Source organism: Mustela lutreola, chromosome 6 (assembly GCF_030435805.1).
Source record: "Mustela lutreola isolate mMusLut2 chromosome 6, mMusLut2.pri, whole genome shotgun sequence".
NCBI classification, from domain to species: domain Eukaryota; kingdom Metazoa; phylum Chordata; class Mammalia; order Carnivora; family Mustelidae; genus Mustela; species Mustela lutreola.
This window is the reverse complement of record NC_081295.1, coordinates 72,916,262-72,939,922: the sequence shown is the minus strand read 5'-3', so window position 1 is coordinate 72,939,922 and position 23,661 is coordinate 72,916,262. Positions and strand designations below refer to the sequence as shown.

The following is a 23,661-nucleotide window of genomic DNA, read 5'->3' as shown; positions in this document are numbered from 1 at the left end:
CTATACATCAGGTCCAGGCCTTTCATAAGGCATTCTACAACGCATGTTCTTTTTGTCTCTTCAACAACAATTATTTGATTATATCTGCTGGGTGTTGGCCATGGTGCTGGCTACAGAGACACAACAATGAATGAGCAAAGAGAATAGTTCTTAACTTTGCCAATTGAGTGCTGGATGTTAGGAACACAGATATATTTTGAATACTGATGAGGAAACTCTACAGGCAGAAAAAGCAAAGGTCCTAAGGTAGAAGACAGCAAGCTGTATTAAAGTAAGTGAAAGCAAGCCGGTGCTGCTAAATTTTGGCGAGCAAAGGAGACTCTCATGAAGAACTGAAGAGGAGGGCAGAACCAGATGAAGGTGGGCCTTGGGGCTGGTGATAAGATATCTAGAATTTATGCTACATGAACAAAAAGCCATCAGACCCTGGGGAGCACAGTCTTGCTTTGTGCAGTCTGAGCTGTCTGACTGCCAAGGAAATACTGACTTGAAGGAGGGAAATGCTGATGTGGACAGAGTCATGAGAAGACCTTTGAAGAAGAAGATGTCAGCGATGAAAATGACGGCAGTGAAGTTAGGGAAAGCACTGGGCACCCACAGGATATGTAATAAAATACAGATAAACGAATGAAATAGTTAATATACATATTTCTGTATACTGTATCTCACCTAAGAACGCAAAGATATTTGAGACTGTGTCCTGTACAAATTTTCATTCTGCACATCCTAATAGAAGGCATTACCTAAAGATGTTTTGAGAACTTAGAGATTTTGGAGAAAAATTTGTAATACAAAATTAATAATTCTCTCCTTTTCCAGAAAATAACTATCATTTGGCCTTCAGGTATTTTGGAAAAAAGTCAGACAAAACTAGAATGAAGTAAGAATATAAAAGCACGTGTATATTTGAGGGGGAAAAAAAAAGGAAGCACAGTTGGGGGTGGAACAAGAAACACAAAGGCCCTAAGGCAAGAGCATCCTTGAAGAGTCAGCATGTCTGTGGCACATTAAGGAAGGAGGTGAGTGATAGGAAATAAATTTTGAGTGATACACAGAGGATATGTCATTTAAGACTTTTTGTACCAGGAAAGGGCTGTGATTTCTTTTCTCCCTTAAAGTGAAGGGAAGCTGTTGGAGAAGTAACATGGTAACATGAGAGGAGCAATGGTTTCCTCCAGATATATTTGATGATAAAAGGAAATGCCAATGGCAATTAGGAAAATGTAAATAAAGATGTGGGTAAAATTTCTTTCTAACAAGGGAACAGGTAACTATTCATTCGTTGTTCATTCGTTTATTTGTTTTAACACAATGACAGATTTCATGCTGAAACCACTAAATCTGATTCCAAACTGTGTAATACTGCTGAAAGACAACAAAATAATTTTCTTAGTTTAAGGCTCAGAAAGGAGAAAATGGAGAGCAAAAGAAAGTTAACTTTCAAATTATATCCTAAATTTAGAAGAAACCCTTTCCTGGTAAGAGATAAGAATATCTGTAAGCCATGATTTCTCCAAGAACACTGGAGCTTAGATAAAGCTATAGAAGAGGTTGTTGTTGATTTATGTGTTAAGAAAAACTGCCCGTATTTTGTCAAAATTATTTAGTCTCTGTCCAGTTCGCAGACCTCAAACCTCACTTTTAACACCAAAATGGTACACCTTTTCCTTTTTTATAAAAGCTACTATGAAGTAAACACAGTCCATGCCAAGAACTAACAAAATATAAATCTTTACCTGTTCTTATTTGTGTTGACTTTACAACTGTTTTTAATTCTTTCTAGAGTAAATGTTTCTTAGAAAAGGAAATAACATGATTTATATTAATCTAGATGGAAAGAAAAGTGCTTTCTGCAGTAATACAATAACACTATGTTGAACAAGCTGGTTTTGACGGATTTATCGAACATTTGACGTCTCCTTAACATTTTGTGAAAGCTTTGTGTTTGCTGTGCATTTCTTAGTTTGTATTCTTAGTAAGTCAGGCTCTTGATGACATTTTACAGTAAGCAAAATGTGTGTTAGCTAGCTTTTAAAGGATGTGAACATCTCAGTGGTAAACAGTTTATTCTAACTGTAAAAAGCTAAACACCAGAACTCACTGACCTGTCAGTTATACACTGGTAAGGGGAGCCCATTTCTCTAGACTCTCTAGAAGATGGAAGTCCTGGGAGAATAGAACAGAGTCCAGAACTAAAACGAATGAAGTAATGTCCCACATCCCTCCATAACACATTGCCATCTCTAATCATTGCACCACTAACAATACTATGAGTTAGTTCTCTGCCTCACTGATTGATTTCAATCTATCAGCTACAGAGCTTCCATTTAATTAACTTTCTGTAAGATTCCCAGTACATTATTTACCAAAATAGTGCTTAATAAAGGGCTTTAATGGAACAGCTCCTTAGGTATGGTATTTTCTATTTGTTAGAGAATCTTATTTTTTTTTCTATAGAATTAGAAATGTGACTAAAATCAAAGATCTGTGCCAAAATATCCGATAACTCTACCTATTTTTAAAATAAAATTAATAAAATTATTAATTGCTTGAGAGCTGGAATGAAGTTTCCTGTTTCTTTGTAATTTCCTGGTGCCTATTACTCAACCATTTTAAGTACTCAATAAAGGCTGCTTGCTGATTTTCCAATGAAGTTACAAAGTGATTTCATTGCTTCCTTTTTGGTTTGGAGTAAGGAAAAGAGAAATAGTCAGCAGGGAGGAAAATAAAATTCCAAAGACACAGTTAGTTCATGAAGTTGATATAAGTCCTCTGGAAGAAATGGGCCCAAATTACATTTATCACAAACTCCAAAAGAATGGAATTGAGAGACTCAGAAGCAAAATACAGGCCTAGGAACAGTGCTCCAAAAGCAGATTCCCCAGAGCTCACAGGAAGAATCATTGGGCATGCAAATTATCCTGCTTCCTCTTTGATCCTTCTCAAATTCTTAAGAAGTAAGCTCCAACAAAAGCAAACTCCCCAAAGATTTACTACAAAAAACAGTGACCAGCACCTCAACTGCTAAACATTATGTAAACCTCTACACATGAATCACCTATGAAAACTTACTCAAAACTCCTTTGGGAAAGAATTCAGATTGGGTTTTTATTTTTAAAGCAAACAAAATAAATAACATGAACATAACCACGTGGGCAAAACAAGCGCTTCATGCTGCCATTCTCGTGAAGTAGCCTAAGAAAACTCAGAGGAGGAAATTAGTAGAAAAAAGTACTTGAAATAACAGTGTAGGAAAGTGGATAGAACAGAGTCTCTGTAATAACATACTACCTAAAATGAAGACATCTAGTATCCTTTTGCTCATTTAGAATTTAAAAATGTACCAGACACATTGTACATTGAATCACTTGAATTACAAGTAGCTACAATGAATGAGAGATGCCTCCAAATGCTTCCTTTATCATACTCCAGGGTAGCAAAGTGAAATTTTAAAATATGCAACATTTGGAGTCTCCTTCAAGTTGAGACATTTGATTACCCTCCCCCCAAATCCCACCCTCACCGACTGCATGTCCTTTCCTAACGATATAAGGGACGGTTGGGGAACACTAGTGTGTTGTCAATTTATATGTTCTTAGATTTTCATTATAGTTCAGATTTTATTAAATATAGATACTTGCACTGAATTCTCCCGGATAACTCCAAATTTCCTGTCAAGGTGACTAGTTTTCACAGTAGAAGCAAAGAAAAGAGATCTTCAAGTCACCATTAAGAAAAAGGATCTTTATATGAATGCATAAGTCTGACAGCTGTGCTTTTAAAACTAGTTAAAAATCAATAGTGTGTGGCATTAAGCAGCATGCTGATGGACTCAAGCTAGAAATTCCACAGCCTTTAACCACACACAAGCAAAAGTATTAGTTTGTCATGTTTCCCACTTCCCAAATGTCCTTGCTTCTAATATAAAAACATTTAAAATGAAATATTCAGACCTGATTTTTAACATTATATACAGAAAAGACTAGAGTAGGAGATATTGGTCAAATCAAAATTATTTTTTTTAAGATTTTATTTATTCATTTGACAGAGATCACAAGTAGGCAGAGAGGCAGGCAGAGAAAGAGAGAGAGGAGGAAGCCGACTCCCTGCTGAGCAGAGAGCCCTAAGCGGGGCTCATTCCCAGGACTCTGGGATCATGACCAGAGCTGAAGGCAGAGGCTTCAACCCACTGAGCCACCCAGGCGCCCCTCAAAATTATTTTTTAAGTGAAAGAAAAATCATGCCTAACTTAAAGTCACCCTTACTAGTTTGTAGGAGAAGACAGCCTGATTCAGACACTACAAAAAACAGTTGTTACCATCCTTTCCCAGATGCCAGAAATCTCCAACCCCTGTGTAGACCAGGTGGCTCTTGGCTCATCATCCATTCCCTTTGTCTTTCAGGGTTAGTCCCACCACTCTGACTTCAACCAAATAAATGTATTTGTTAATTGTTAGAGAAGTATCAATCGTCTTTGCAAAAATATTGTGGCAGGTGCTGTAGCAAACAAAGATAAACTAAACAGGCTGAGATGGAACAAAAACCGCAAATGATTTTGATAGGAGCAGAACCTGACAAGTCCAAATGCAAATGCAGTGTTGGGTTGGACTTGTATCCTTCCTCACCAGTATAGTGGGTAACTGGTACTGGGCAAGTGAGTCCAGTAACAGCTTGCCATTCACCAAATAAGCTGTGACCCCACTCCACACTTTTCCCGACTTAGAATAACACCTTTTCTCTTGCACAATAAAAATCCAAACTGTATGTCCTTCAGAATTAACTTGTATATTCTTTTAAAATACTTTCTCAAGGACGCCTGGGTGGCTCAGTGGGTTAAAGCCCCTGCCTTCTGCTCAGGTTGTGATCCCAGGGTCCTGGGATCGGGCCCTGCATCGGGCGCTCTGCTCCACAGGGAGCCCGCTTCCCTTCCTCTCTCTCTACCTGCCTCTCTGCCTATCTGTGATCTCTGTCTGTCAGATAAATAAATAAAATCTTAAAAAAAAAAAAAAACTTCCTCAGTTCCTATCTTACCTGAATAGAATTAATAACCCTCTATGAATAACATTGCTTGTGCTCTGGAATCCCACGTACAAATATTCTATACTGGATATTCCAGGTGTCTCTCCACATGCAACCATACTATCTTTGATACTTGTGAGAGTAACCTCTCTAACCCCAAGTGGATGAGACCAAAAAACATGTAAGTATACTGCTATCCTATAACCATGAGGAGACCCTAGTTTAGGATGGAAGACGAAACTATGAGAAGTGAGAAGAACTGGAAAGAACTTGGATCTTTGAAGACTAAATGAACCAACCCTAAAGCCTATTTTGGTACTTTCCAGGTACAAAGGTCAGTAAACACTCTTATTTTTAAGCTAAGTTTCATTGTTTTGCAAAGGGAAGTATGAACAACAATCCAAACCCCTTATCATCTTAAACACCAAAATTTGTTTTTATAGGTCCACCTGCTACACAGAGTAAGGTTGGGGACAGACATCCACCCTACTGACTCTACAGCTAGAGGTCACTAGTACTTACTGAGAATAGATAAAAATATTAATGGAATATATTTTATGTCCACAGAATTTTGATGATGGTTGATAGTTGGTGCTAAAATTTAAAAATCAAACCAACAACAGAGACAAAAGAACAAAAATTGTGTTTTTCCCATTAAATAACTTAAAACATGACTGGAGTTTCACTGACAAAAAATAGAAAAGCACAACTAACAAATAGGAATAGAAATTGAGTGTCCATTGCATCAGACAGTGAATTTCACAGAAGTTCATTGTGCGTCAGTTGGTCAGGAATATAAGTGGATCCTTGATTTAGAAGCGGGAAAGAACGGAGAAGATGGTAAAGGATGAGAATCTGTAACACAACGTGGCTCCAAAGTCAGGGCTTTCAGCTTTCAGCTTGTAAATGCCATTTCAACCTGTATTCCACATTTTTTACACTTCAATTTTGTAGAAACACTGAGTAGAAACATCTGTTCTTCATCTCATCTCTGTAAAAACTTTTTGTCAATAAAGATTGGCTTCCACAAGCTGAAGACATTATCATTACTCAAAATGACCTGGAAGCAATGCTAAAGTCATGACAAAGTAAATTCTGTTTCAGCGTACTATTTTTTTCTTCTTCTTCTGGCTGTGGGAACACAGAGATCAATACTCTTCAACAGGAGAATTTTGCAGTGAAATTTTCATTTGTAACAAACAGTAGCAAAAGAGCCTTAAGCATGCCCTGTCACTTTCAGTTTAGGAGGAAATGCACTAATAAACTCTTACCCTTGGGTCATTTTTGACAACAGGCAATACTATGCCAGCTCTTATTAAAGACTATTCATATCACTGCCCCAAAAATTTCCTTTAAAATTACCATCTTTAGTATGGATATAACAGGATGTCAGTTTTAAAACTGCCAATGAGAGACAGGACCTGTCACCATAGTTAATTCTCAGCACTGTTTTAACACCACTACAGCTGACCCCAAAGGGTGGGTTTTTAGTTAACAATATTTATTTGGTGGTTATCTAAACAAAAAAGAAAATATATTCCTTCATATTCATTTTCAAATAAAACAACAAGCAAAGTATCACCTGTAAGTATTCGATATATAACAACCTAAAATATGTTGAAAAGAAAATAAAACTGCCAAAATGATCAAAATATTTTCTAAAATGTTGGTGAACTCTGGATAGCAAGATTCAAAGTACCATTGTATTTTATAACCAACTAAGTACCATATAAAATCTGAATCAAAATGTAGGTTAAATGGCAGAACTTTAAAAAGGAAAAAAAGTTAAACTTTTCTATGAAATCCAAAGATTCTCCATTTATAAGTCTTACTGAAATATTTATTCCACAAGTACCCTCCCAGAGCAGCCATAATACATTTGTCTCCAGGTAAAGAAAACCAAGCTTTGATAAAATGATAATTTCTACTTTTTTTTTTTAAAGATTTTACTTATTTATTTGACAGAGATAGAGACAGCACAAACTGGGGAAGCAGTGAGAGTGAGAGCGAGAAGCAGTGTCCCCGCTAAGCAGGGAGCCCCAGGTGGGCTCAACCCCAGGACTCCAGGATCATGACCCGAGTAGAAGGCAGACGTTCAACAGACTGAGCCACCCAGGTGCTCCAACAAAATCTACTTTTTGATTCAGAACAACAAGAGAGATCTGGTAATGCCAAAACAAATCTCTTTGAAAATACACAAACATAAAACAGCTATATGAGAAAGTGAAATGTATCTTTTAAAAGGGAGCGCCTGGACAGAAGCTTCAACCCCGTTTTCTATAAACTGTTGAACACACCGCAAGACCACTTCCTCAAAAAGAGGATATGTATGCACGTAAATATACGGACATATATATACACACAGACATAAGCACATGCAGAAAGACAGACACACACATATAAACAACTACAGTATTCAAAAGCACTCTAGCTGTTCCAAGAAAGGCCACCAGATTTTCAGCAGCTGCACACCAAATGCCCAGAGGACCGTACAGATCAGTGAACACACCCAACCTCCTCTCCCCAGAGCATATTGATCACTCTGAAGACCACCTAAGGACACCTTCAGGCTCTCTGAAGCAGGCTCAGGTGAGAAAGAGGCTGCAACAGGCTTGAGAGAGATGAGTATACAGCATCTACGAACATAAAAATTGACTCTCTGCCTTCAACTTCCCTGGGCACTGAACACTTAAATACTATGCTATCTTCACATTATTCAATTAACTGGGACTGTGCTTTCATGAACTTAAGCAGATGATATGAGCTAACTCTGGAGACACAAGAGAGGTCTTATTTAATACAGAGTCATATCCAGTCCACAAAGATAAACTTTTAAAAAAATGATCTATAGGATCACTCAAGACAAAAAGCATTACAAATGGCTAGTGTCATTATTTCATCGTGATAATGTAAGATAAAGCTGTGTTGCAGAAGAAGAAGCCCAGCATCAGGACTCAAGAATTACAGGGTTAAACTCTGGCTCAGTCAATTATTAGATTTTTGTGGCTCTGGGCTACTATCAAATAGTCTGAATTTTAATTTTCTTCTCTCTAAAGCATTAAAGGTTAAAGTATTAAAATCAAGTAAATCTTAAAATGAAATAATGTATGTAAAAGACATCTGATGACAAGCATTTCAAATAGATTAACTTGAATATGAATGTCTCTCCTGTTCTCCTTCTAGCCTCTGGGCCTTGACACATGCCTTGTTCTCTGTAGGCACTTCTGGTAGCATTTATTTCTCTTATCCCTGTCCCCACATCCACACCCCTCACCTGGACAAGGGTTCTCAACCTTCAGAGTCTATCTCAAAGAAAACTCACTCACAAGGTTCTTGCCTTGATGTCTCAGATAAATCTCAGTTCAGGTTAGACAAGCTTGTTAGGAACTCCTAAACTTGGGGAGACTTCGGTGGTTTATAATTATTTTCATTTGTGTCATTATTGATTGATGCTGGAATCTTTTCAACAGCTGTATTTCCTCTAAATTTTCACATAGGAAATAGGTTCCTCATATTTATTTATTTATTTATTTTCAAGATCTTAAGAGAGAAAGAGAGTGAGCAAGAGAGAGAATGCACAGAGGCCAGGTGAGGGGCAGAGAAGCAGACTTTCCACTGAGCAGGGGGCCTTATGTGGGACTTGATACCAGGGACCTGGGATCATGATCTGAGCTGAAGGCAGGGGCTTAGCTGACTGAGTCACCCAGGTGCCCGATTCCTCATTTTTAAGGGTTCAGCTCAACCGCCCCCTCTCAAAAAGGTCTTCTAAACCACCCTAACAAAAATATTAATCACAAAAATAATTAAAAATAATAAAAAAAATTAATCACCGTCATTTTGAGTGTTTATTTTTCTTCATGGCATATACTATAATTTGATATATTTTCAATATTTTTCTATACAGTGTGCCTAATGCACCTCAATGTTAAGCTCTACGAGGTCAGGGACATTATATTTTATTTATTATTTTATCTCCACAAACTAGAATGGTGTGTATGTTGCATAATATCAGGGACACAGTAAATTTTGAATGATTTTAATACACGCTGTGTACTTGTACTTGCCAAGCTAAGCTAAAACCACTTAGCAAGTCTAACTTTCTAAGATCCTCTAGGAGGCCAGAATTGGTGAACATCCACCACCACTGGGTTTTGATACCGTTAAAATTTACAATTCTCAATGGGGACAGAAACTCTGACCTTGACCTCATGATCACAATGCTTTAAAGAACAAAGGTGGTATCCGTGGAGCTATTTTATTTAATTTTTTATTTTTTTAGGGTTGTATTTATTTAGTTGTTAGAGAGAGGGAGCACAAGCAGGGAAGCAGCAGGCAGAGGTAGAGGAAAAAGCAGGCTCCCTACTGAACAAGGAGCCTGATGTGGTACTCGATCCTGAGACCCTGGGATCGTCACCTGAGCCAAAGGCAGCTGCTTAACCTACAGAGCTACTCAGGCATCCCTCTGGAGCTATTTTAAACAGGAAAAGCAAATCTAAAATTAAAAGGCAAAACTAGGGTGCGCCTGGGTGGCTCAGTGGGTTAAGCCGCTGCCTTCGGCTCGGGTCATGGTCTCAAGTCCCGCATAGGGCTCTCTTCCTCTCTCTCTGCCTGCCTCTCTGCTACTTGTGATCTCTCTCTGTCAAATAAATAAATAAAATCTTTAAAAAAAAAAAAAAAAAAGCAAAACTAGGTGGTTGCGATATGGAATAAAGTGTTCTACATGGGTAGCCCTATTAGAGTTTTTTAAAATAGATTCCTTTCTATGGAAAACACTTGTTGAAACTTTGTTTGACAAACGTACAACGGTATTACTTTATCTTAAGACATTAGCAAAACTTGTTTTTTTAAGTTTTATTTATTTATGTAATCTCTGTACCCAGTGTGGGGCTTGAACTCATGACCCTGAGGTCAAGAGTCACATATTAGCAGAACTTTTATATAATATAATTTCTTGGTGACTTGAAATGAAGAGCAGCAGGTTTAAAAATCAATCAAAATCTCTATAAGGTTGCTTTGTTTTAACCAAGTCAAGCAATTTCATGAAGTGAAAGTGACTTTACCTCTTACAATGAGTTGAGCAAAATTGGACACACCGGAGCCTCGTTCTGACTGAGTTACACAGCGATACAAATCCTGGTCAGTTTTTGTCACTTCCTGCAATCTAAAGGAAGCAGCAAATCTTCTGTGATTGATGTTCTTAGTCTGGGCTACTGGTATATCTTCTCCATTTCGTCTCTGCAAGCAGAAACCAATCTTTAAAAAACAGGTTCTTAACATTTCCATAAATCTAAAGCACCTTAGCAACCAATATCTGTGATACATTATTCTTGTTTCTAAATTAGGAGGAAAATGTCTATGTAGTTCCACAAATCTCTTCCAGTGTCATTCAACCCAAAAAAAGCATGGAAATAAACACTGGTATCCTTTAGGGGTATAGCACTGACATTATAGATTACTATTATTTTCCATAAAATTGTTATTAGCTCACAGCATATGAATTAACAAAAGAGTTAATGGCCCCAGGGCATATAATTCACTGCCCTCCTTCTCCCAAAGAATACATATGGGAGCTTCCTTTAGCCCTTATTCTATACTGCATGTGCTATATAATAGGTTTGTCCCATGAGAAGACCAAGAGCATGCCCAATGCATCTTTGTATTCTAAAAGTGTAACATGTGACCAGCCACAGAATGACAATAAAATACTCATGACTAATTTAGAGTCAAACCAAAATCTCTCTTCTTTGCAAACTTTATCTCTTTGGCATTAATGACAGCCAATTTATACCATTTAAGAGAAGTAATCAAAAGAACCTAAATGTTAATAGCATATCTGTCAACTTTCAAAATGAAATACTGAAAAGCCTATTTACAACATCAGGGTACCTTGCACAATACCAGTAAGTGTAAGCTATAAAAGAAATGACTGAAAAATTCAACTATAATAAAATTTATAACTTCTATATGTTGAAAGACAACATAAATAAAGTGAAAAAAACAAGCCACCAACTGTGATAAGATATTTGTCATGGAAATAATCCATCAAAAGATAAATAGCCAGGTTATGTAAAGATCTTCTACAGTTCAATAAGAAAAAAGACAAACAACCCTATCAAAAAGTGGACAGGCTATAAAAAGGAAAAATGTATATGTCTAATAACCATGAAAAGAGATCCTCAACCTTAATTTTAAAACGTCTATATGTCAAAGATAGCATAAAGGGCAAAGAAAAGTCATAACTATGAGAAAGAACTGGTCATGATCCTCGACCTCATCTCTTGTTGGTGAAAAGTCAAGTGTCTCTGGTATCCTTTCATACTACTTAAAAATCGTCTCGTACTCTAGCTATAGGAAACAAACCCCCTAAGATTACTAATGGAAGTATAAAATACTACAGTCACTTTAAAAGATAATTTGTTATTCTCTAGAAAATGTGAAGATGGACATAGCCTAGCATCCAGTAGTTCACGTCTACATTTCTACATCTGAATCACTTTTGCATATGTGATCACGGAGATATTGTACAAGAATGTTGAACTCAGAATCGTTTCAATACAGGAACAGTTCAATATGGGAAAGATCCAAATTTTACTGAATAGACTGAGATTTGGCCATCCAATAAAATAAAATATAGAAGTTTAGGCAAGCTAAGGCCAGCAGTGTGCTGGTAAAATGCTGAACAGCTCGTTCGTAACCAAAAATATAAAGTGTTGATTTGTATCATATCTCAGTTTCTATGGTGTAAATAGTCTCACTGTGACCACTTTCAAATTACCAATGTAATATCATTTGGCTCCTAAAAGTACTGAAAAATCAGCAATAGCCATCACAACCAGCCCCATTATCTCATTTATATGAAATACACATACCCATGTTAAAATCTCAAATAAAATTCTTTAACAAAAATTAGTGTATTATATGTTTATAAAAAATAAAAAAATTATTTAAAAAAATTAGTGTATGAAATAAAAATGTAAACTTCAACTTCTTTTAAATTTGGTGGGTACATTTGTGGTCATCTTACTGTTTTCTATAATTTTTTCATGGCTAAGACACTTTGTGTTTTTTTAAAGAGTAAATAATAAAGGAACCATTCTATTACTTAAGTAATATTTTAAATCCTAAACTCATTGTATCTGTAATCATTTTTCTCAACATCCAAAATGATTTATCTGTGCATACTGTGTAGTATATAGTCATGTATGGGTATGCATACATATACATATAAACCTAAGTACACAAAGTCCCAACTACAATTTTACCATAGTCTATTCATTCAGCTTTTTAAATAACTCTTTCCTTACCCAACTATTCCATGAATTTTTGCACCAAGATCTCTGATCATTCTCCTAGATAATAATGAAGAGAAAATGCTTATATTATATAGAGGTGCCTGTTTAAGGAGTACACAAAGCTGATTACATTATATTATATCTATATTTGTGTTTATTAAAATGCTAACATAAGTACAAAATATATATGCCTACATAAGATATACATTGTTTATATAATTAAAGAGCATAGGAGACATACATGCTATTTACCTCTTAAAATAACAATAACCATTCGTCATACCATTATGCCCTCATAACATTCAGCCTGATCTTCAATAATCATTTAATAAATGCCTCCATGTACCTGATGGTATATAGGCTATCATCTTGGTGCTGCCACTGCTCTCTCAAAAAAACATATGTGATAGTTATTTCCATTTAAAGATCATAAAATCCAGATTCAAATAGATTAGAAATATGATATGCAGCCTCTCAGTAGCAGGATTAAAACTCAAAACCAGGTTTGACACAAAATCTAGCAGTACTTCCTCTAAACTAAACCAAAGCTGCTTTTTTCTTTTTTCCATTTATATTCTAGGTCCAGTCCAATGAATTGATTATTTGCTGTAAAGCCTTGGTCAAAGCATTGTACTAATGAGAAATATAATCTACTATACTAGACATTGCATTATTTACTCAGCTTCCAGTAATGCATTACAGTTAAAAGTAATAAATGAGGACATGTACATTTCAGAAGTCAAAAATAATGATAACTTTTCTTTTATAATCCAAAATAATAGGTCTTCACCTGACTACAAGCTATCAATTTAGCCGAATGCACAGCCCTATGAAGGAAGAAAGAAGTAGTGTTAAATTTCTCCCTTATGCAGTAGTGTTTGCATATAGTTTTCTGCTTTTACATTCTTCAGTTCCTGGCTCTTTATCCTGTTTTGAGTTTTTTATATGATTTTACCACTGCAAATATCCCCAACTTTGAGAAATACTGAGAAACAAACCACAAAATTATATGATCAAAGGATTCTATCCCAATACTTGGCCCTTTTCTCTCCCCCAATTCTCATATGCTCTCCATGCTTTCTTATTTGCTGTGTCTCCCGTACAGGTTGCTGAGACTTGTCATTAAAGCCCCTGAGTATTATACTCCTCTGTTTAACTAAGTAAGCTTCCTCATGCAGGCCATATGCAGTGTTTACTTGACAAGTTCAATTCCTGGCTTAAAGTAGTGTAGCGATAATATTGGTAAATTCTCAACATCTATAATAGCCAAGTATCGATCAAACCCCTTGCTATTCCAAGTGTGGTCTACAGACCACCAGCATCAGAATCCCCTGTCAAATTGTTACAAACCCTAAGCCTAGAGATCACTCTAGACGTACTGAATCAGAATCTACATTTTCATAGATCCCTAGGTTATGCACCAAGACATTACAGCTTGAAACATACGGGCAGAAAACAATCATGGAGGTCTTACTCCTAACCATAGTGAGAGCTGTAAAAATGGGTGTGTGCTCTGATTCTGGCTAATGAGATTCTACAAAAACAGGCCAATTCACTCCCAGAAAGGTTTTTTTCACACTTCTAGAGAAGACACAGTGGGTCCTCTTCTCCATGTTATGCCTAAAGCTGGAAAAGCAGACTTGTCAATGTGAGAGAACCCAATGTGAGGCAAAGTGGACACACTAAGGATGGCACCTCAGGGATGAAGACAGAATCGGGTTCTTGATCAAGTATCTGAAATGGTATCAAGAACTTCTGGAGCCCCCTTCTCTCTGGACTTCCTATTAATGGACAAAATACACCTGGTTTTATATTATTTTCAGCTAGAACTCCTAACAGTTAATAAGGTACAGTTAAAATATGATATAGCTTATCTCAGCTTTTCTTTTCAAAGCTTGAGGAAAAGAATTAATCCAATTTAATTTAAAATTAAATAATGTGGTTCTTAGAATACTTGTGGGGATTATTTCACTCTGTTGACTTGAAGAAAATATTAAATTGCATTTATCTTTTTATTTATTTTTCACTGTCTTTCTTGGGCACATGATGCTATATGATCCCTCCACCCTCTTGAGTCAGAAAACTGTTAAGAGACTGTTTCCCTACATTTGGTATTTAGGTTCCTAGTGAATACATTAAGAGGACTAAGAGGGTGGCATATGATTTGTCGGTACTTGCCCTTTTGTCCAAAACTAAACCCAAAGTAAATATGCACAATATGATTAAGTAAGGTTGAAGTAAATCATACAATAATCCAACCAAATTACTGCCAAGGAACAGAGGGTTCCTTACCAAGGCTTGTCTACCATATGAATGTTTTTTCTTTCTCATCAGCAGCTATTATTATTATTATTACATCATTATCATTATTGAACAATTAAACCAAAAATTTTAGAAACACAAAAGGTTTTATGGCAAAATTCAAGGCTTAGAAATCTAGACATTTCTAAGATTAGAAACATGTTACTGTTTTGAGAAAAGCACTTATTTATAGCCACTAGAAATTATTATATTTATTTCAACAGATCAAACATTTAATAAGAACACAGTGTTCTTCTAGGAAAATTGCACTAAAATGATAATACTAAGTTGGCAAACATATTTACTATTTGGCAATGAAAGGGCTGAACGCAATGAAAGACAGCTGACCAGAAAAAAAAGAGAGGTGGCATATATAATTCTGATTTTTAAAAAGCAGGGTAAAAATGTGCTGGGGATAACAAATTCCTAGAATCCATCACTACCCAAGTGCAATAAAATGTAAATTCAGCTATTAAACAAGAAAAAGAGTTTTAGGCTATGAAGCATAGGTGTCTTGCAGTATGAGGGGCAACACAGAGAGCATGAGAAAGTGCACTGAACCCCGCTGGATGGAAGATAATACCTAAGTTTCATTTTGAAACAACCATTTAGTAGCTTCACAATTCTTAGTATTTCTCACATCTCCATCTTTTTATCTAAAACTGGGGGTATCTATTTGTACCTGCAATTCAACACAGATGTTGAGAATAATAATGAGACTACTTGTACAAAAGTTCTCATTGCAAATCTTGATAATAGCAATATAATGAAGATCATAATCAACACATTATCTGAGCGAATAACACATTTAATAACTGTGGTGATCTTTGGATCATCAACTTGTCTATGCTATAGTCCCAAGTTACTTAATCAAAGTAGGTGTCCAGGTGAAGGGATTCTGGAGATGGAAGTGAAGTCTATAACCAATTGACACTAAGTAAGGGAGATTATCCTAGATGATCTGGGTGGACTTGATTCAGTTAGTTAAAATGGTCTAAAAGCAGAGCAAAGGCTTCCCCTGAAGTTGAAGAAACTCCACCTATAAACAGCAGCTTGAGTTTGTGCCTGAGGACACCAGCTTGACCCTCTGATGGTTTGGCCTGCAGACTTCAGACTTCCCTTGCCAGCCCCACAATCATATAAACCAATTCCTTGTAATAAATCCTTTTAGGATTTAAACAAAAACAAAAACAAAAAACAAAGTGGGTGTGTATATACACAGATATACCTATGCTTTTCGTGTTTGAGCACTGACTGATACAGATGATTTTGTTACCAGAAATGCTTCTGGGAGAACAGATTTTTTTAAGACTGAGTTTTCCGATCTGGTTTGGTTCTGTTTTCTAGAATTGGTTCTCTAAATGTGATTAGATAGTAATTATTTGCCAGTAATAAAGAAGACATTGCTAGTCCATAGCATGATGTAGTAAAGAGATGTAAAATATTACCATTAGATATTTCTAACAAATACCTATAGAAGGTAAATTTCTGGGTGACCATGCATTTGTGACCTTAAGACATTTTAGACAAACTAAGGAATATAAATAATGGTATTGGCTGGTTGCATCAAACTGTGTTGGAGAAAATGGAAAATACAAAGCATGTGACTTTAACTGTACCATTCAGAGTAAAAGGGAAGTTGAATAGAGCAAAGAGACCAATACAATTAAAGCACTACACTTGAGAGATTCTGGTAACTTGGTGGCAGTGGGATAATTTTAATTTTCTGAATCTGCCACATAAAATCAGACAAAACAACAAGAGGAAGTATGGAACGAAAAGGTCCAGACAGAGTTTAGATGAGAACAAAACCAAGAAAAACAAGAAAGCAAGTGGTCATATTTTTAAACATAACTCACAAAAACAAAAGAGGGATTCTTGAAATCAAGAAAGTTTTCCTGAACTCCATATCTCATTTTAAAATTTCAAGACAACATAATTAACATAAAAATGAACAACTTAAAAGTATCAAGGTCAAGTCCAACATAAAGTTATCATAAGTTTAAAATAGAATAAGGAGCAGAATATAAACCCCAGAGTCTCTGAAAGTAAGTCAGGAAAATATGCCCACAAAACAGATCAAAATTGAAACCTAATATTTCAAGCTATGTTAAAACATATTTAAAAAAATGATTCATGATGAAAAAATAATATAAATTTGAATTAATAAAATTCATAAGATGACAGAACTCAAGAAAAATTGGAAATGAAAGAAAAATGTCACTTCAGAAATACGATTAACTAGAGTAAATAAAATCAACAGATGATGTCTTAAGCAAAACAGAATGTGGGGAAAAAAGAGACTTTTAATTGAAAAAGAACAAAAAAGATTCCAGAGAAAATGACTATTAATGATGAAATGCAAAGAAGATCAAACACAGAGATCACACGAGTCCATACAAAAGCAAGGAAACAAAAAAAGTATGAAAATAGTATTATTTTCACAAGGAAACAAGAAAAGTACGAAAAGTACTTTAAAATAATAAAAATAAAAAATAAAATAAAAATAATATTATTTTCGTACTTTTCTTGTTTCCTTGCTTTTGTATGGACTCGTGTGATCTCAGGGTCCTGGGATCAAGCCCCACATCAGGCTCTCTGCTCAGCGGCGAGCCTGCTTCCTCCTTTCTCCCTCTCTGTCTGCTTCTACGCCTATTTGTGATCTCTGTCTGTCAAATAAATAAATAAAGTCTTTTTTTAAATTAATTAATTAATTAATTAATGATTAAATGTGCCTTCTGAAAATTTTTAAAAAGTCTTAAAAATACACAATGGAAGAACACCACACATACCTGAGAACAGTAACCTAGAATGACTCACAACAATACACAGTCTGATAAAATTAGAATCTTTAAAAAAAAAAAAAGGAAAAAATCCTTTGAATATCTAGAAAAAGCAGACATATGATTTGTAAGGAAACAAATATTCTCGGACTTTGATAACAAAGCTTTATGCCAGAACAAAATGAAATAACATATTAAAGTTACTCAAGGAAGGAAAATGTGAACAAAGGATTTTATATCCTGCAACTGACTTAAGAAGGGTACGGGAACACCTCAGTAGCTCAGTCAGTTAAGCATCCCACTCTTGATTTCAACTCAGGTCATGATCTCACAGTTGTGAGATCAAGCCCTATGTCAGGCTCATGCTCAGCACAGAGTCTGCTTAAGATTCTTTCCCTCTCTTCCCCTTGCTCATGCTCATGCTCTCTCCCTCTCTCTCTCTCTCAAATAAATAAGATCTTTAAAAAAAGGATCAAGGGCACAAAAAAATCTATCAAGTTCACATATAAACTATAATCAACATTCAAGAACTCAGGAGTATTAATTCCATGTGCTATTCCTGAGCCATTTTTCTAGAAAATGACTTTTAAACAACCAAAGAAACTGGGAAAACATGAGCTATAAGAAGATGGTGATCATTAAGAACATAGTTACCTGAAGAACTAAGTAAATAAGGGCTACCTGAGAGAGAGGATAGTATGCAATAGTTACATGCTACAAGTTACATGGTGCAAGTATTAAAAATGACATCAGCCTTTAAAAATGAGGAATTATGGAGTATTTGAATTCTCTCTTTCCTTGGGTCACTGAGACTAAAGAATAGTAGCATAGAAAAAAGGAGCCATAACTGACAAATTGTAATAGAGAAAACATTAGGTGAAAATCTTTAGGCTTGAAGTTGAAATATAAAGAAGAACTCATAGAGAGCTTATTGTTAAATATGAATTTTACCTTAGTTCTGTTCACTGAAAAGGTCTAACAAAATGAGTACCCTTCACCATCCACATCATGGTCCTGAAATACACGATCTCACTAAAACAAACCAGCGTACTGGGTCTGGAGAAGAAAATGTACAAAAGAAGGAAGGAACATCTCACAATATCAGACAGCAGGAAACTACCAAAAACGACTGAAGTCATATCAAAAGAACTCTGGAGCCAACTTGAAGAGGTTCTCATTAGCCAAAGATGGGGCAGCTCGAGTTTTAATAGTAATATTAATAGTAATAATTACAAAAAACTGAAGTCAATTAAACAAGATTAGGTCCACAAGTTCAGAAGAAGAATCAGTCACCTTTGGAGATGATAAGGGATCAACTCATTATATTGAAAACCAATAGCTAAAACAAAGATTTGAGTCTTTATCCCCTCTTTCCTAATGAAGTATGCTACTGGGTAGAGAAAGGTAGATGAGAAGTTTTTCTTCTTTAACTAAACTAGTACAAAATAGATAATAGTACATAATAAATAATAGAACTAGAATACCACAATTTACAGCCTGAACAATGAATATAGGCATTAAGCACCAATGACTATGAAGAAAACAAAAAAAAGGGCAGGGGAGGAGAAAGAGACATTTTGTGCCTCCTGTAATAATACCAGGCACCATCTCTAGCATTCCAAAGGATCAAACTTAACTCTGGATGTGGCTGCCGATTTACAGAAAATTCAGAAGAACATGTTAAATCAAAGAGGACATTAATATGCAATCAGTAAAAGGACTGTGCAAAACTACAAGTCAATGGTCTGGGTTCCTCCTCAATAGACAAACTGTGAGGAAAAGAAAGGGACAGAGGACAAACCCACAGATTAAAAGACACTTTAAAAACCCATTTTAAAAATTAGATAAGAATAATCTGGAGTATTTAGGAATGTACATATAAGTGAGAAAAAAAAAAAAACCTATGAAAAAACAAAGAAGGGCCAGAAGTGAGGAAAACCATTATTTGCAGCAGTAGGGAGGGGCTCAGGTGTGGCTGGGACTGAGCCCTGGGAAGGAGCCCATAGGATGGCTGGCAAAGTCCCTTTCTTGTCCTGTGTGGTGTGTACCTCATAAAAATTCATCCAGTCATAGTTCTTACTTTTGTGTGATCGTCTATGTTTTGTTGTACCATAAAATGATTTTACAAATATTAGATTTTTATATCAGATTGCTTTTCATAAAGAAGCAACCCAGCCTGCTACAGAGCCTCCATGCTGTAACACTGATCACAGGAAGTCAATGGAAAGTTGTAAAGTGCTTGATGTGACACACTTAGAAAACACACCGAAGGGCAGCTTTAGGAACAGCAGAAGAGTACATTATTCTTGCACAGAAAAAGCAGTAAATTGTTATTTATAGATATCGATAGGAAGAAATCCTTGAGCTTCTATGACTGCCGGGCTTTCAGTCATGCTCCAGGGATAGATAAGAAAGATAAAGTATTTTCCACACATTATTCATTTATAATCAATTATATAATCTGCAGACAACAAACCCAAGAGTTTATAAATTATTGAAGACGGAAAAGAATGCACTCTATCTTTAAGGCATTGAACTCTTTATGGTAGAAAGCCACAGAAAGCCAACCAAAATGACCTCAAGGATATTTAACAATCCAAAACATTAAACATGATTAAATGTTCTGATGTTCACTATTTACATACATACACACCCAAATGCCAAAGATAAAAGATAAACATTACAATCCATGATACTCAGTCAATGATTTTACTTCAAGACCAACAGCCATAATTCTTTGTATGAAGCCATGAAGGAAGAATATAATGCCCTGAACTCAAATAAACCAACGTCCTGAGGAAAAGCAGCAGACTGACAAGAGTGATAGCTTAGCTATTAAATGGTACATGGTCTCTCAAGTAAAACAGAAATAACTGTAAATCAGCATATACACAGAAAAAAAAATCACTACTGCTTAAAGTAAGAATAAAAAGAGACAATTAGAATTAAATAGCATGCTACTGTTTATCAGTTTACAAGAAATCAGGGGAAACACCACAGATGTGGTTAACACTTGCCCTTGGACATTACTCTGTTCTGTGAGCCACAAGGTAGAGAAGAAGCCAAGGTTAAAAGCACCAATAGCCTTCCAGTGGATATCAGGACCATCCACAAGCTTCCAACTGTCTTGACAAACTTTTATTAAAGCTCAAAAGAGCCAAGGAAGGCGGAATGTCCTCGCACCTTTCACTCACTTTCATATCTAGATAACTTCTATGCAATTATGAACGTAGGAAAAATTTAAAAAAAAAAAAAGGAAACAGATGGATCTAATAGAAAAATCAGTCCCAAAACAGAAAATGAGAAAACAAGCTCACTGACTGGCTTTAAAATATAAACTTTTGAGGAAATTTGGAAAGCTGTCTTGATCATTTCACTCACATCGTCCCCGATTCTGTCAACTGGTATTTCTTTCATCTATCCTTCTTTGCTATTCATGTATTTTTCGATTCCACCAGGACCGGCTAATCCCAGGCCCTTCTGGTTTATGTCTGCATCAGGGCCCAGTCCCAACCCTGCCAAAAACCTGTCTTTACTTCCACTTCTCATTGAGAACCCTCCACTTCGAGAAGCTCCTTCTCCTGATGTTCCTATCCCACCCACGCACATACACTAACCTGCAGTGATAACAGTGTTCATGTATCTTTGCTATTCACGCCCTATAGATCCTTCAAAGACTCAATCAAATCTTCCTTAATGATCTCACCAAACATTCCATCCGATGCAGCGCTCTCTCAACTCTCAAACAGTTTAGTGATTAGATTCTGTATCATCTTTTCTTATTCAGTTACAGAGGCAATTCTCGGGGCTGAAGGGATCTTAAAATGTATTCAGCCTCATGCTTAAATATACTCAACTGCTCTAGCAAGTGCTTATCCAGATTATGCTTGGATACTTCCACTAATTGTAGTTTTACTACCTCCTGGAAGAGCTCATACTAAGTTTCAACAGCCCTACAATTACAAAGTTCTCTCTTATAATCAGCTTATATCTCTCACCATAGAGCTTCAAACTGTTAGTTAGTATTTTACTTTAGAACCTATACAGAACAAATTAAATCCCTCTTCAATATTCCCAATAATTTAAGATTTTAAGAAGTTTATCTGTTCTCCCACGAATCTCAAGATATATACTATTCCATGTTGTTTTAGCCATTCTGACATCATGTCTTCAACTTTATTCACTGTCCTAGTAATTATAAGCTGTCTTTGGTTAGTCTAATATTTTAGACATGAGTCAGTCACCCTTAAGGCCAATGACTTAGAAAATGTCAGGACTTTCACCAAGTCCAGACAGTAGGCCAATTTTCACTATAACTCCTTCCTTTTTTTTCCCCCCTCTTCTTTTCATGGCATCCAATATATGCTAATCACATATGTTTAGTCAATCAGGTTCTGAAATACTCCTCTCAAAGTAGTTTTCAATGAATTGCCCATCATACACTTGATTGTTCTAGGCATAGATCAATTTCTTCCAAGAATTTTCCTTCATTGTAATAAATACAAAATTAACAGATTTTTTTTCTCAAAAGGAAATCCTATCAGGGATAGTAACATCTCTTGTAGAAATGCAATATGCTACAAACATCCAGGCACATCATTGGACAGTAGAAATAGGCGTGGAAAAATACCATAGCATGGAAGCATTAGAGGGAGCTCTGTGAGCAATGGCTATGTGGTATTTGAAATTGTGTAGTGATGGGTTTCATCAGCTAAAATTTTTATACTTTCGAATTAACTCATTTTGTAAAATACCATGTCTCTGATCTAATTTCCACTGCTTGCATGATGCCATTCACCTGCAGTGCAGGAAGAAGACCATGACATCTCCCCGGACAGACAAAACACCGTATGCCCAGAAGTTTCAGACCACCCATTCCCATTAATCCTCAGCTGACAACAACTGGTACTGCAAGAGGTCGGTCTCTCTTTGGTTGTTTTTTTGTTTTTGTTTTTGTTTTTTAAGAGCAATTTGCATTTCATTTTACTAATTCTACTCTCCAATTATTACTCTCACATTGCTTGAATTATCTATTGCTCCATAAGAATGACATTTCCTTTGGCTGAGAAACTAGCTTTATCATACTACATTAGCGGTGACAAATCTTACCAAGTGCAAAGTGATGGCTGACTTTCCTGTTTTGGCAGACCAACAGAGGAGGCATAGGGCCAGCACCTGCGGCAATTACTGACAGATTGGCCCAATTGCCACAGCTTTGATGGCAATCTGCAGAGGATTATCAGTCACACATTAAACAGTCTCCTTTCAATTCACCAAAACAAATGGTGTCACCAAATCTACCCACACAATTCCCTACTTTCAATAACTCCACTGTTGAATTTCTCTGTCCAATCCAATGATGCATGCCCGCCAAGCTCTGAGATGATGGATGGAGTCGTTAGCGTTTTAGTTTCTACACTGAACCTGAAGCCAAAGCATATGGTCAGACAGATGTTCCAGCAGTGAGCTCTATTTGATTTGCCATGTAGGTGTCCACTTATACTGGACCTTCATAAAAGAACACTAAGTCATAAGTTACAGTCCAACCCTGTTTCAACTCTTTTACACCCTCAGAATTTAAAACATGTTCTGATAACAGAACACTCAGAACATGTTTCACTCTGTATTTCAGCATAGACTAATTATATATTACCCTCACACCTAATCAAATAACTTCAAATGGACAAGATGGACAAAAGGCAGCTAAATGTTTATAGGCTATTGCCATCTATGGCTTGATTAGTAATGCCAGAATGTACCACATACTCACTTTGCCTCGTTTATTATTGAGGTAAACTGCATACACAGTAAATTGGATGGAACTTAACTTCTAACAAATGTATATGCACCCACGGGCCCAACACCCAGTGAATATACATGACATTTACATTACCTCAGGAGTTTCCCCTGTGCACTTCCAGGCCCTCCTCATCACCCACAGTCAAATACTGTTCTGATTTCTATCACATAATTTAGCTTTATTTTTTCTGGTACTTTTTTTTTTTACCTATCCCCTTTCCAAAAACATACTATTGCTGAGATTTATCCACATTGGTAACTCATTCTTTGTTATTGCTGAATAACATTCCATTGCTTGAATGAACCACACACTGTTTGCCCATTCTCCTTTTAATGGATATTGGGGCTCTTTACAATTACTGGTTTTTATGAATAAAGCTGTTTTAAACATTCTTACACAAATTATCTTCTGAAAAAATGTCTTTATTTCTATTGTGTAAATGTCTATTTCTATTGTATAAATATTG

General features: G+C 36.0%; 1 protein-coding gene across 5 annotated transcripts in view; it reads right to left on the bottom strand.

Annotated features, from left to right (window-relative positions):
• The window catches only part of PTPRK (protein tyrosine phosphatase receptor type K), a 565,921-nt gene that overhangs the window by 253,780 nt on the left and 288,480 nt on the right, over window positions 1-23,661 (bottom strand). For all 5 annotated transcript variants that reach the window (XM_059177599.1, XM_059177596.1, XM_059177595.1 and 2 more), the window contains exon 6: window positions 10,080-10,254. In XM_059177599.1, the coding sequence (XP_059033582.1) occupies window positions 10,080-10,254 (175 nt within the window). The remainder of the gene's footprint in view (window positions 1-10,079; window positions 10,255-23,661) is intronic.